Below are 15,385 nucleotides of genomic sequence, written 5' to 3'. Positions count from 1 at the left end.
GGACTGCAATGGGAAGCAAAATGGCACCACAATATGCAAATCTTTTCATGGCCAAGCTTGAGAGTGACTTTTTATCCTCTTGTCCTATCAGGCCTCTGGCCTACTACCGTTACATTGATGATATTTTAATCATCTGGACAGAGTCTGAGGAGCAGCTGAAGACCTTCCATGAACAATTTAATCAGTTTCATCCCACCATCAACCTAACACTCAACTACTCCTGCACGGAAATCAACTTCTTGGACACCATCATTAAACTACGGAACAATGAAATACAGACATCCCTGTACAAGAAGCCAATTGACCGTCCAACATACCTGAAATGGGACAGTTTTCATCCAAAACACATAAAAAACTCTATTGTATACAGCCAGGCTATCAGGTACAATCGGATATGTTCCAACAGTACAGATAGAGACAATCACCTTGAGGGCCTCAGAAAAACCTTTTTGAATCAAGGCTACCACCCAAGAACAATTGAAAACCAGATTATAAGAGCCACCAGAATATCAAGAAACCATCTTCTACATTATAAAACCAAAGAAGAGAACAACCGGGTCCCTCTTGTAGTCACCTACAATCCACATCTGGAGGTGTTTAGAGGAGCTGCACGGAAACTACAACCATTACTGCAAAAAGATGCCCGGTTAAAATCTATTTTTCCAGACCCCCCACTTCTGTGTTTTAGACAGCCCCCAAATCTAAGAAGCATCATTGTCAGAAGCTCCCTGTCCTCTCCAACACCAACAGGAACATTTCCCTGCAACCAGAAAAAATGCAAGACCTGTCCATTAATATTGACAACGGACAAGATAAAGATTCCCAGATCACATCAGGACTACAAGATCCCAGGTACGTTCAGCTGCACCACAACCAATGTGGTGTACTTAATTATATGTACCAAATGTCCAACTGGGGGTCTGTATGTAGGGGAGACAGGACAACAGCTCAGGACAAGGATGAATTCTCACCGCCACACAATTAGAGAAAAAAGGATGGATCTACCTGTGGCCAAACATTTTTGTAACCCAGACCACAGCATCATGGACATGAAATTGCTGGTATTGAAAGGAAACTTCAAGTCCCAGAGAGACAGGAGACTATGGGAGTACAAACTTATGATGACCTTTGACACATTCAGAGAAGGAATGAATGTGTCTCATGGATTCATGTCTTTTTACATCAGTTAAAAGATGTGCTCCTCTGACCATCCGAGCATGTCACAGCCCTGGACCAGACCCTTATCAAAGGACAATAAAACTTTCACACTGAACTGCAGCAGTATTTATGGCTAGAACAGCTTGTCCCCCTGCCATAGAGATAGTTCTGTTTCATATAACTTGTCCTTTTTTTTTTCCTTTTTTTTTTTTTTTTTTTTTTTACTGCACTATTCTAAGTCCTGTTGTGTATAAATACGTGACTCTTCAGATTTTGTGTTATACCATGCCTGATGAAGAGACCTGAGTAGTCTCGAAAGCTTGCAATTATTACCATCTTTTCAGTTAGCCATTAAAAGGTATCAACCACTGAGGACTCTCTGTTCTTTTAAACAATTTTTTTAATTATAACTGTTATATATGTTTAATCCTCATATTCTCCCTCATATTGCAACCAACTTATTAGATGTTCTCCCTTTCCCAGTTTCCCTCCCTTTTTCCTTCCCCCTCTTCCCAGTTTCGCCAATTAAAATTTCACTTCTCTCCTCAACCCCATACTCCTCTTCCTATCCTTACTCCCTTTCCCATTTTTATAGTACTGAAATGGTAAGATTATAGAACATAAGAATGATTAATGCAATGACAATACAACTCCTTCAAATTTGTACTTCCCCACAAATTTTCAAAATAAAAAATATTTTAAACACAGGCTTACAAATCAGGGCTGTGGAGTCGGAGTCGGAGTCGTGGAGTCGGAGTCGGAGCTCATTTTGGTGGAGTCGGAGTCGGAGTCGGTATAAAATGCACCGACTCCGACTCCTAAAATATATAATAAATTGGGGACAGGAGTGCAATGCAGAATGTGCTGAATATTTTACTAAATAACAACATTTAGTATAATGCTTATATTTAAGTGAAAAATGTATTGTAGTACAATGTGAACATCAGACATTTAATTGTTTTTATGATACAATAATCAAGATATTTGGATAGAACATAAAATATTTATTGGAATACAACTTTAGAACACAAAAAAACTAATAAATTGTAAATATGTAATATATATAATATATATATATATATATACAGTGTATATACACACACACAAGATATATATGTAATCTACTGTATATTACATAGTGTATTACATATTTACAATTTATTACAGTTTTTTGTGTTCTAAAGTTGTATTCCAATAAATATATTTTATGTTCTATCCAAATATCTTGATTATTGTATCATAAAAATTATTAAATGTCTGATGTTCACATACACATATTCATGTACTACAATAAATTTTTCACCTAACTATAAGCAATATATGTAGGAGTCGGAGTCGGAGCCGGAGTCGGAGTCGGAGCCGGAGTCGGAGTCGGTGCAAGAGAATTTGAGGAGTCGGAGTCGGAGTCGAAGGTTTGGCTTACCGACTCCACAGCCCTGCTTACAATGGAGGAGATGGGGGGTGGGGGTGGGATTAACCCCTCCCATTCCTCCGCAGTGCCCGTCCTCAGCTTCGCAGCTGTGACCTGATTGCAGGATCGGGTTACAGTCGCATGACACTCGGCTGAGCGGGGGTCATCAGCATGTCGCAACCGATGCTGTCGCATGAGATGCCATACACTCGTCCGAGTCCAGCGTTAGGGTGTCCCCGTAATGCAGGGCAAGACAAGTGCTACACAACGAGAGGCCGACTTTCCACCCTGGACAAAAAAAAAAAAAAAATGAGGACTCAGAGGATCCCCTTCTATTCATGAAATGGCAGTTAGGAACTGGACAATATCTTTCACCCCTTCACCCCAGGATGATAATATAATACATACACACAGAGCTCGGGCAAAAATTAAGAGACCACTGCACAGTGTTATAAAAATCAGCTTCTCTACATGTGGATTCCATTGTCAGGTGCTTTCCAACCAGAGTCCACCTCATTCTATTGGCCAGGAGGGGCAAAAGGTCACCCAAAAGCAGTGTGAGACTGGTGGAAAGCAGCCAAGAAGCATGAAAGCTGGGATTAAATAATCATGGTTATTCCACAAAATACTGATTTCTGAACTCCTCCTGAGGTAAAACATTAGTATTGTTGTTTCTAAATGATTATTAACTGGTTTTCTTTGCATTATTTGAGGTCTGAAAGCAATGCATGGTTTTGTTATTTGTCATTTTCAGAAAAGAAATACAAAATTTTTTGCTTGGAAATTTGGAGACGTCAGTAGTTTATAGAATAAAAGAACAATTCACATTTTACTCAACAATATACCTATAAAAGAGAAAAATCAGAAATTTTTGCCAGAGCTAGATATAGATTTTATCTATCTATAATACATACATACATACATATATGCAGTACATACACACACACACACACACACACACACACACACCAGTTCAAAAGTTTGGGGTCACTTAGATATTTCCTTACTTTTGAAAGAAAAGCACTTTTTTTTCAATGAAGCCAACATTAAAAATTAAACAGAAATGCACTCTATACATTGTTAATGTGGTAATAACTATTCTAGCTGCAAACGTCTGGATTTTAATGCAATATCTACATAGGTGTAAAGAGGGTCATTTCCAACAACCGCCATGCCAGTGTTCTAATGGTACATTGTATAAGAACTGGAGGACAAGGAGCACAGTGCAAAGATATTTAATATGGAGCAACTGACACATGGGAATCAGCGGCAAATAAGGCCGGTATTTTATAAAAAGGTACAAATACACACACATATATAATAAATATATATATATCTCTATCTATCTATCTATCTATCTATCTATCTATCTATCTATCTATCTATATATATATATATATATATATATATATATAAAACATTGGTTATATATAATATGGTACATTGTGTTTGCTAACTGTGTTAGAAGGCTAATGTATGTTTAGAAATCACCTGAAAACCCTTGTTTAAGTATGTTAGCACAGCTGAAAACAGTTTTGCTGATTAGAGAAGCTAAAAAACTGACCTTCCTTTGAGCTAGTTGAGAATCTGGAACATTACATTTGTTGGTTCCATTCAACTCTCAATATGGCCAGAAAAAAAGAATTTTCATGTGAAACTCGACAGGCTATTTTTTTTTTATTTTTTTTTAACTTCGTTTTATTAACAATTTCAAACATGGTACAACTGACATTTGCCATATAAAGATAGCTCAGTATATAGATAGTAATATTTAAATATAACAATGAACAGTCATATAAAGTCCATAATCGACAGGCTATTCTTGTTCTTAGAAATTTAGGATATTCCATGCGAGAAATTGCCAAGAAACTGAAGATTTCCTACAACGGTGTGTACTACTCCCTTCAGAGGAAAGCACAAACAGGCTCTAACCAGAGTAGAAAGAAGTGGGAAGCCCCGCTGCACAACTGAGCAACAAGACAAGTACATTAGAGTCTCTAGTTTGAGAAATTGTCGCCTCACAGGTCCTCAACTGAAAGCTTCATTAAATAGTACCCGCAAACCGCCAGTGTCAACGTCTACAGTGAAGAGGCGACTCCGGGATGCTGGCCTTCAGGGCAGAGTGGCAAAGAAAAAGCCATATATGAGACTGGCTAATAAAAGGAAAAGATTAACATGGTCAAAAGAACACATACATTGGACAGAGGAAGATTGGAAAAAAGGGTTATGCACAGACAAATCGGAGTTTGAGGTGTTTGGATCACACAGAAGAACATTTGTGAGACACAGAATTACTGAAAAGATGCTGGAAGAGTGTCTGACACCATCTGTCAAGCATGGTAGAGGTAATGTGATAGTCTGGGGTTGCTTTGGTGCTGATAAACTGGGAGATTTGTACAAGGTAAAAGGGATTTTGAATAAGGAAGGTTATCACTCCATTTTGTAACGCCATATCCTGTGTACAGTGCTTGATTGGAGCCAATTTCATCCTTCAACAGGACAATGGCCCAAAGCACACCTCCAAATTATGCATGAGGTATTCTATCTGTAATGGAGTGGCCAGCCCAGTCACCAGATCTCAACCCTATTGAGCTGTTGTGGGAGCAGCTTGACCGCATGGTATACAAAAGTGCCCACCCATGAAGTCAATCCAACTTGTGGGAGGGGGGGGGGAAGCATGTAGTGTAATATCTCCAGATTACCTCAGCAAATTAACAGCTAGGATGCCAAAGGTCTGCAAAGCTGGAATTGCTGCAAAGAGAGCATTCTGTGACTAAAAGCAAAGTTTGAAGGAGAAAATTATTTCAAGTAAAAATCATTATCTCTAACCTCGTCAATGTCTGGACTATATTTTGTATTCATTATGCAACTCATTTGATAAATAAAAGTATGATTTTTCACAGAAAAGACAAAATTGTCCGGGTAACCCCAAACACTTGAACTGTAGTATATACATACAGTACAGTACGTAAGAGCAATTACACAATGGTTTTTGTTGTTTTTTTATTCAGCATGTTCACGGTTTTAAAAAAGTGACCTTGCAGTATAATTCCCCAAGTCAGTACGAGTACACAGATACATAAAATTTAAAAAATATACATGTTTAGTAAGTGGTGAAAAAAAAAAACAACAGAAATTTGTTAAAAAGCAAAAAAAAAAACAAAAAAACCCCACCTTTTCTTTTGTCGCTATTTTCCGAGACCTTTAAGGCTATGTGCCTACGCTGCGGAAAATGCGCAGATTTTGCTGCGGATTTTCCAGAAATCTGCAGCACAGCTACTCCCCAGCCATTTCTATGGCATTTGGGAAATGCTGTGCCCACGCTGCGGATTTTCCAGAAATCTGCAGCACAGCTACTTCCCAGTCATTTCCATGGCATTTGGGAAATGCTGTGCCCACGCTGCGGATTTTTCCGCAGCGGAAATCGTGCGGATTTCCGTGCGGAAAAATCTTCAGCATGTCAATTATTGTTGCGGATTTCTCCGCAGGGTCCCATATACTTACCTGCCTCATCGGAGTCACTTTCTCCGTCCGGTGTACAGGAGCGCGGTGAATCCAGGTACAGGAAAGAAGAGGTGGGCGGAGCTTGCACGAGCTCCGGTCATGTGACAGCCGTAGCTAGTTCAGGCCCGCCCACCTTCTGCAGACGCTGAGAGAGAGAGAGAGAGTGACCCGGGCTGCCAGAAAGCGAGGTGCTGCATGATGGAGGTAAGTATGAACTCCCCCGATCACTGAGCACTTGTTCTGCATTGAGGATGCAGTGCCGAAGCCATGGTACTGTATCCTCAATGCAGAATGCCCGCACTATATCCGCACGACATTCCGCAGCATGGAAACAGACAAAAGTTGTGGTGCTGTTTCCTGGGAGCACCTGCGGATTGTCCTGCGGATATATCCGCAGGACACTGTCCCTGTGGGCACATAGCCTAACACTGGCACTGTGTGACGGCTTATTTTTCGTGCCCTGAGCTGACATTTTTATTGATACCTTTTTGATTAAATACAATATTGTTTTGTATAGCATCAGTGCAATAATGCAACAACCTAAAAAGTGTAATTTCTGGTATTTTGATTTTTTTTTTATCATTACGCTGTTAACATTGCCATGGGCCAGCATTCACAGAAGGATTGTGATGACAGGCACGGGAAGGGGGTCTTTAGCAGTCCCATGGCTGTAGTGACAACCCATTTCTGCCTTGTGATCACGTAACTGGCACGTCAATGGGCAGGATCAATGACCAACTTCCTGTCAGTGTGTTAAATGCCACTGTCCGTGATTGACAGAGGCAATAACTGTAATAACTGCAGATGAATCTAAGATCCACCCGCAGCTGTTAGAGGTACTTTATGTCTGATTAAAAAAGTTGCCTAGTGCCAGGAAAGATGCAGGCTCAGCGTGAGTGCACGCATCACAAGCAAGGACACAGCTGATTACGTAAATATAGGTCACTGGTTGTGAAGGAGTTAAAATAATCCACACTTTTTATAGTAGAAAACTAAATAGGTAGAGAATCACTGGTGAAGGAGCTGGTAGATGAAGCCTGCACTGAGAAATGATACAGAACAGACTATTTAGTCAAACAGACCTATAGATCAGGAGCTGGTGACTTGTGAGTAGCCCTGCACAGAAAAGATTTAGCTGCACATATACTGGTTATGATTGGAGAGATCTGGGAAGCTGGAGATGAGATGGGATGGGACTGCAGTTAGACGGGGTCACATACGTGTATAGCATCCAATGTTTCTTTCATATAAAGGAATCAGATGTGATGTGTTAGGCCGGCTTCTCACTTGCGAGTTTCTCGCAGTAGAGCAATGTGAGAAAAACTCGCATTGGAATCGGACACATGTTAGTGCATGATTCAGCTCTCATCTGCGATTTTTTTCTCAGTCCAATTCGGACTGAGAAAAAAAAAAAAAAAATCGCAGCATGCTGCTTTTTTGTGAGTTTCTCGAACCATTTTTCTCAATGATTCCCTATGGAAGCTGATTAAAAGAAGGATCACACACGCGCACCAGCGTTCACATTTGCAAGTGTGGCAGGAACTACGCTCATTAAATATTCAACAGATGAATGTGACATCACATTCCCAAAGGTAAATTAACTGACATGTGTAATCACTTTTATCTAGATAAGATGTTGCAAGAAACTAGCATCGCAAACGCGACACACGCGTCGCACACGCAAGCAAAATCAATAATTTATTCAGAAAAAGCATCGCACTTGCGTTGCACTCGGACCGAACGTGAACTAAAATCAGCCGAGTTTTTTTCAGCCAACTCGGACCGATTTTACTCGCATAGATGCGTTTCCAGCCTTAATGACACTCTGCTGCGAGTGTGAGCCGAGTGTCATCATACTGAGCACAGATTCTGTCACATGCCAGAGTCAGATCACAGGTTGGGAGATCAATCTCTCCATCTTCTCCATTGCCTGTCTCTGTATATATCGGACTGCACTCGGATGTCATCAGTGCAGTGTTTCACACGCTCCCATAGACTTGTATGGGAGCCAGTAGGACGAGATACACTGCCAATCACAGCATGCAGTGATATTTTGCTCATGCCGAATCATCATGAGAAAAGAAAAAAAAAAGTACACATCTGCTCTGCTTCACTGATTAACGTTGGTCTGAGTGTAATGTAACATTTTGTTGCATTGCATTCGTCTGATAAAAAATGCTAAGTGCTTAAAGGCTTTCTTGAAGATGGATGCAACAGTGTGGTGGGAACGCCTGGTGCGAGAGTATCCAAAGAGGTCCGCTCCATTGACTAAAAAATGACGTTACAGGTGTCCAAAAATGGCAACTCAAGCTAACCTTTTTTTCTTCAATAGGACTTTAGCTTTAAAGACTAAGTATTTAACCCCTTCTCATATGACCTAACTCTTTCTACATCATTTTACTAAAATATACTTCTATGCCCTGCAAGCCTATTTCTGTATAGCTCAGTGGTTCCCAAACTCCAGTCCTCACGACCCCCAACAGGTCATGCTTTCAGGATTTCCTTAATATAGCACAGGTGATGCCTTGATAATGGTCCCATCACCTGTTCAATAGTAAGGAAATCCATGAAAACATGACTTGTTGGGGGCCATAAGGACTGGAGTTTGGGCAACACTGGTCTAGCTGCTACATTCCTCTGATGCAGTCATTGCTACCTCTGATCTGAGGACCGGAGTCAGACTGATCAGAGCACGTCATTGGTGGGGGCAGGGGTGACTCTGAATGACAGCAGTCTGATGCCCAGATCACACTTCACTCTCCTCTCTGCCTCCATCCTGCCCATGCTTTGGAGTGCCATTGCTTCAGCTGACAATGTGCTGCTGGTCATTAGACAGCATATCACAGGGCAGGACAGCAGAAGGCACGGCACTGCAAAGCTTCAGCAGAGTCTGAGCTCAGATGCGCTTCACCCCAGTTTCCCTCGATCGTACTGAAGCTTTGAAGTGCCGTGCCTTTGGCTGACAAGCCTTGTGATAGGATTTCTAATAAGCACATCGAAGTACTTGTCAGCTGAAGGGACTCTGCTTCCAATCATCGGCAGAGAGGAGAGTAAGGTCTGATCGGAGAATGTGGTAACTCACCGAGATGTAGCCCCGCCCCCACCAGTGATTGTCTGATTCCAGTCCATAGATCAGAAGTAGCCATGCTGCATCACCACAGAGGAATATAGCAGCCACACAGAGGTAGGCTTACAGGAGCAGGGCAGATAATAAAAGTATATTAGGAAAATGGTTATTAGGTCATATGATAAGAGGTTAAATTAATAGTAGAAAACCTCTTTAGAGACTTAAACAAGAACATAAAAACCACACTGTTTGCACCATGGGAATTGTACTAACAAGAGAATAATATTGCTACATCATTTTTACCTCACAATGAACACCATGAAAACAATCTAAAAAACACCACAATGGATGAATTTTCCAGTTGTCTAATACATTGCATGGGGTCAACTTGTCCAGCCTAAAAAAAAAAAAAACAACAAACAAACAAAAAAAAAAAACCCAAGCCCTTACACGACTACAGAAAAATAAAAAATTGCTTTTGAAAGAATGGTAGGAAAAAGGAAAATGCAAGCATGGAAAACGCCCTGTTGTGAAACGGTTAATAGAGACAAAGTGTATAGGTGGCGGTCATTTCATATCGCGTTCTTGGGATCAGAGGAGCCAAATAACAGCAAGATCTGCTCTGTGGGCAAAGCGTCAGCATTTAGGCACCAAGCAGTAAGGAAACTCACCGGTCCTGTCCCGGCCATGGACACATGGCGCTTTTCTGGTATCTCCTCCTTCTCTTCAACCTTTATCGTTTCCTCAGGAGGAAGATAGCTTCCCGTGTGTAAGCTTTCAAAGAGCTTATCCACAAAGTCATTGGTTTCTGAAAGAAAAAAAAATAAAATAAAAAAAAAGGATATGTAAGCAATTTCTGAATGGGAAAAAACAGCCCTGGTTCCATCTTGTTTGTATGGAAAAAAAAAAAAAATAACAGTTTTTAACCAGAACACAGGGGAGCATAACATATTTAGGTAGTGCGCACAACATCGTTGTCAGTAGGAACCTGCTAGAAAAAGCACTATTCTACCAAGAATGAACATAACGCACAGCAATGTAAAGATGAATTGCTGTGCACATAGCGCTAGTCAATGCTTTATACTTTGCCTTGTTTCTTAAGATCTGCTTCTGTCTTCAAGTAAAGAAAACTAATCCTGCATGGTTCCAGTGCGATGGTTAGATCGCTTACATGTGAAAGCCATTACATAGGATAGATTTCAGTTCTGGGCCATGTGTGACCCGACCACAACACACTTGTCTCCCATTGGTAGCCATTGCATCCATACATCCCAGGATTCCTGTAGCCAGTCTGAATTAGTGCCGCTCATCCCGAGCCAATTCCAGGCATCCTCATGTAAGCATGGTGACCTGGTGTATATATATTTAGAAGGAGCACAAGGGTTGATTCCCAGCTCATCTCTTCAGTTTTCAGAGTCAATCGGCTGACTGACAGTAATTTGATGTGGCATGGCATTTACCAAGCTTTGATTTCTACTGCAGACAGAATAAATAGGGAGAGGCTCCTGCTGCAGGCAGTTTTCAACAACACAGCACTGCTGCACTTGGGGTCTGTACACACGTTGTGGTTTTGGAACATTTGTTCTTCTCAGATGTCACAAAAGCTGAAAGATTTCCTAGTGCCATCAAAGTGAATGAGATTTCTGAAGTCTCGTGTACAAGTTGCTTCTTTTTTTTCTTCTAGATTTTAGGCTCCTTTCACATTGCGTTTCAGTGGCTCCGTCGGGGCATACGTCCGAAATCCCGCCCCTTCCCCCCCAAAACGTGTTTTGGACGTATGCGCCGACAGGGCCATTGAGTATAATGGAGCAGACAGACCAAGCATATGCTCTGTCTTGCACCATTTTCAGGTGTATACGCTTTTTTCAGACGAACACCCGAATGTAGTCTGCTACGTCTGGGCATCGGCATGCAGAAAGCGTATAGACCCGAAAATGGTGCTTGGTCTGTCTGCTCCATTATACTCAATGGCCCTGTCGGCGCATACGTCCAAAACACGTTTTGTGGGGGAAGGCGGAGGGATTTCAGACGTATGCCCCGACGGAGCCACTAAAAAGCAATGTGAAAGGAGCCTAAATCTGCAGCATGTCCTTTGTTTCAGTGTTTTTGCTGCAGATTTCCCCAATATTAATGAGTGGGGAAAAAAAAACGCATCAAAAACACACGTATATCATGCTGCGTTTTTCCTGCCAATACATCAGTATTTGCTGTAGATTTTTCTGCTGTAAATACTGAACATGTGCACATACCCTTAAATTATATATCTGGATTTGTAACATTAATGGCTGATGTCAGATATACTGTATGAGAGAGGTTATCTCTGGGGTGGTAAATGTGTCACATATTTCAGAGAAAACTCTATGGCTATGTTCACACTAGAAAAATGATTTTTCTTAAGAAATTTCTCAAGAGTGAAGGATTAGTGCACCTGCGTTTTTGCCGCGTTCTCAGTGCGTTTTTGGTGCGTTTTTACTGCTGGCCAAAAACGCAGGTAAAAAACGCAGGTAAAAAACGCAGTGCGTGAACATAGCCTATAAGCTAAAGACTGGATAGTGTTCTCACTTACTTAGAAAGGACCTTTCATCAGTCTGAGCATGTTACCCTGGACACATCATACAATATTGCAGAGCTGAGAAAAATGCAGCATAACTTATGTTACAGTTAAACCGGGTGTTACAAGAGATTTTTGTACTTCTTCCCCTGTATGAGGATGACCAATCATAAGCAGGTAGCAAAACACAAAGAAACAAACATACCCGCCTTCCTTACTGATTTCTGCAGCGGTGCAGAGATACAACAGAGCTGAGTGACCTGTCACCACAAGCCCCTCCAGATCTCATCTCACAGCACGGTCAGCTCTTATTCTCCCCCACCCCAAGTGATGAGACCTGTAAGGGTTAAGGCTGCTTTACACGCGAGTGAGAGCACTCGCCCCCGTCGGTTATGAGTCATGGGCAAATCACTGCCCGTGGCGCACAACATCGCTAGGACCCATCACACTACTTACTTGCCTAGCAACGTTGCTGTGGCTGGCAAACCGCCTCCTTTCTAAAAAGCAGCAGCATCACAGCAGCGTCACTAAGCGGCCGCCCAATAGAAGTGGATGGGCGGAGATGAGGGGCCAGAATATCCCGCCCCCTTTCTTCCTTCCTCATTGCGGGCGGCCGCAGGTAAAGGTGTTCCTTGTTCCTGCGGTGTCACACGTAGCGATGTGTGCTGCCGCAGGAATAACGAACAACCTGCGTCCTGCAACAGCAACGATAATCGGGATTAGAACGACCGGTCAACGATCAACGATTAGGTGAGTAATTTTGATAGTTAACGGTCGTTCGTGCGTTTCACACACAACAACGTCGCTAACGAGGCCGGATGTGCGTCACGAATTCAGTGACCCCCAACGACATCTCGTTAGCGATGTTGTTGCGTGTAAATCCCGCTTTACATAACATAGCTCTGCTGTGTATGTACACAGTAGCTGCAGAGATCACTGACGACATGAGCGAGGGTTCTCTTCTCCCCTGCATGATGCAGGAAGAAGACAAAATTTCTGGTAACTCCCAGATGTACTTTACATAAATGATAACCTAAACTTTACTAATATCTCTGCAACAAAGAAGAAAAAATAAAACAAAAAACACAATATTTTATTTAGCTTTGCAGCCACATATCTAAGATGTGTCCAGTTTATCATACTCAAACTGGTGAAAGGTCCTGGGTCCATGATCAGCACAGATACAAGGGGCTGCTGATAAGTGTTTGGCTTTACCCAGAAAGAAACGAGATAGGATGATGAAACTTTACATTTATTCCACATAATCTCCACTGATGTCAACACACTTCTTACATCGGTATTCCGAATTCTGTAAGCCTAGCAAAAAGAAAGATTTCAGTTGTGCCTCAAACCAGGCATCTGTAGCAGCCATGGCATCAGAAATGGTGTGACATTTGGTACCCTTGATGTGTTTCTTTAGGTATGGCAACAGATGATAGTCAGAGGCAGCTAGATCTGGTGAATAAGTTGGGTGGTCAACCAGCTGAAAGCCCAGCTTTGCCAGTTTTGCTGTGGTCGCTTGTGCAGTATGACCACAGGCGTTGTCTTGCAGGAACAAGATTCCTTTGGACAGCTTGCTGTGCCTTTGGGTCTTCAGAGCTACCTTCAATTGGTCCAAAAATTCAATGTAATACTTTGCATTGATGGTGGAACCCTTTTGAAGGTAGTCCACTAGCAGCACTCCCTCATTATTCCAGAACACTGACACCATCACTTTAGTGGCTGATTTTTGCACCATGAGCTTCTTTGGACGAGAACCACTGTACCTTTACTCTTCTGACTGCTCCTTGTTTTCAGGGTCATACAAATAAATCCGGGTCTCATCCATACTGACCAGTCGATGCAGGAAGTTCTTATCAGTCCGGAAACGCTGACAAATGGAGTGGGACGTTTTCACTCCCAAGCTTCTCTGATCTATTGTCAAACATTTGGGGACCCACTTTGCAGATAGCTTCCTCATGTCCAAATGTTCATGGATAATGGCACAAACATGTTCACGGGAAATCACCATGATGTCTGCTATTGCTTTAGCTGAAATTCGTCGATTCTCCAGTATGAGGTTGTGCACAGCATCGGCGATCTCCGGAACAACAACCACTCTCGGTCGTCCAGGACGTTCCTCTTCATTGGTGCTGAAGTGGACAGTTTTAAATTTGGCAACCCAGTTCTTAATTGTGGAATATGAAGGGCATTGATCCCCCAATGTCTGCGACACATCACCATGAATATCCTTCATGGACATTACTTGCAGAAACAAGAATTTTATCACTCCTCTGCTCTCAGTTGCTGTGAATATCTCATTAGACACCGCCATTTTGTTTTCCCACGTGTGTAGAACACTGTTGCCATAAAACATCAAACACAAAATTTTGAAAACATATATTAGATACATAAGGCTGCTTTCACACATCCGTTTTTTGCTGAGCGGCACAATACGGCGCTTTGCAGAAAAAAATGCAACCTTTTGTTTTGCCACAGGTTGCGTTTTTTCCCCGCATAGACTTGCAATAGTGCCGTATTGTGCCCCATGGCCTTGCATTGAGTTTTTGCCGGATGCGGCATATTTAGCCCATGCGGCGGCCGGATGGAACGTTGCCTGGCACGTTTTTTGTGCAGCGAAAAAACGCATCGCGCCGGATCCAGTGCGATTCACAATGCAAGCCAATGGACGCCGAATGCGGCGTCCTGCGGCAAAAACCGCATCCGTCCGCCGGATACTTTTTTGTACTGCGCATGCTCAGTATCAAGCCGCATCCGTCAAAAACCGGACGGGCCGCATGGAAAAACCTATGCAACGGATCCGTTTTTTTCGCCGCATTCGTTGCATAGGTTTTTGAGCCGGATTGTGCCGCTCAGCACAAATGAATGTGTGAAAGCAGCCTAAGGCTTTCATGTGATGTAACATTCATTACCATAGAAACAAAAAAAAAACAACCACAAAGCCAAAGACTTAGCAGCTCCTCGTATCTACCCTACAGACTTTCCATGACACCAGCCTCCTACCAGCAGCTCAGGCCGCTTTCATCATGGATGGAATCGCACATGCAGATTTTGGATAAACTTTTTTTCCTGTATTCTCTCTCATTAGAACCACTTTAAAAAATGTAAGTGTCATTGCAAACCTATGGCGGTGTCACATCCAAGCCACCCATTGTACACTAATTCTATACCTTTCTGTAAGAAGACATCCAGCTGGTCAGCACAGATAGCCTTTAGCTCCTTCTCAGATTTGTCCTTTCGTACCAACGCAATGACGTAGTTCGCTAAAGCGGAAGGGTCGGCATCACATCTGTAAGAAAGGAAACAATTGCTTTCAGTGAACAACAGGAAATATCAGAAATAAAATTCTCAGTCGCAGATAAATCAATAGTATAACCAATATTATCAGGTCACAAGCAGTCCCAGTCCCATCTACAGGGACAAACTGATCTCGTAACTCCTTCACCCCCGAGCGATTTTTTGTTTTTCCGATTTTTCTTCCTTCCCCTTCTTCCGAGAGCCGTAACTTTAAAATTTTTCCGTCAAATTTGCCACATAAAAGCTTATTTTTTGCAGGACAAGTTGTACTTTTGAATGAAACCATTAGTTTTACCATATAGTGTATTGAAAAACAGCAAAAAAAAATCCAAGTGTGAAAAAATTGCACAAAAAGTGTGACTGCTCGATGGTTTTGGGATATTTTATTCACAGTGTT

The 15,385-nt window shown here is 42.1% G+C and overlaps 1 protein-coding gene across 2 annotated transcripts in view; it reads right to left on the bottom strand.

The window, feature by feature from the left end:
- RBM27 (RNA binding motif protein 27) overlaps positions 1-15,385 on the bottom strand; it is a 200,626-nt gene that overhangs the window by 148,018 nt on the left and 37,223 nt on the right. For both annotated transcript variants that reach the window (XM_075344602.1, XM_075344603.1), the window contains exons 2-3: positions 14,862-14,980; positions 9,812-9,948 (exon numbers count right to left, since the gene is read on the bottom strand). In XM_075344602.1, the coding sequence (XP_075200717.1) occupies positions 9,812-9,948; positions 14,862-14,980 (256 nt within the window). The remainder of the gene's footprint in view (positions 1-9,811; positions 9,949-14,861; positions 14,981-15,385) is intronic.

This window comes from Anomaloglossus baeobatrachus, chromosome 4 (assembly GCF_048569485.1).
Source record: "Anomaloglossus baeobatrachus isolate aAnoBae1 chromosome 4, aAnoBae1.hap1, whole genome shotgun sequence".
Taxonomy (NCBI): domain Eukaryota; kingdom Metazoa; phylum Chordata; class Amphibia; order Anura; family Aromobatidae; genus Anomaloglossus; species Anomaloglossus baeobatrachus.
This window is presented reverse-complemented; position numbering and strand designations above follow the sequence as displayed.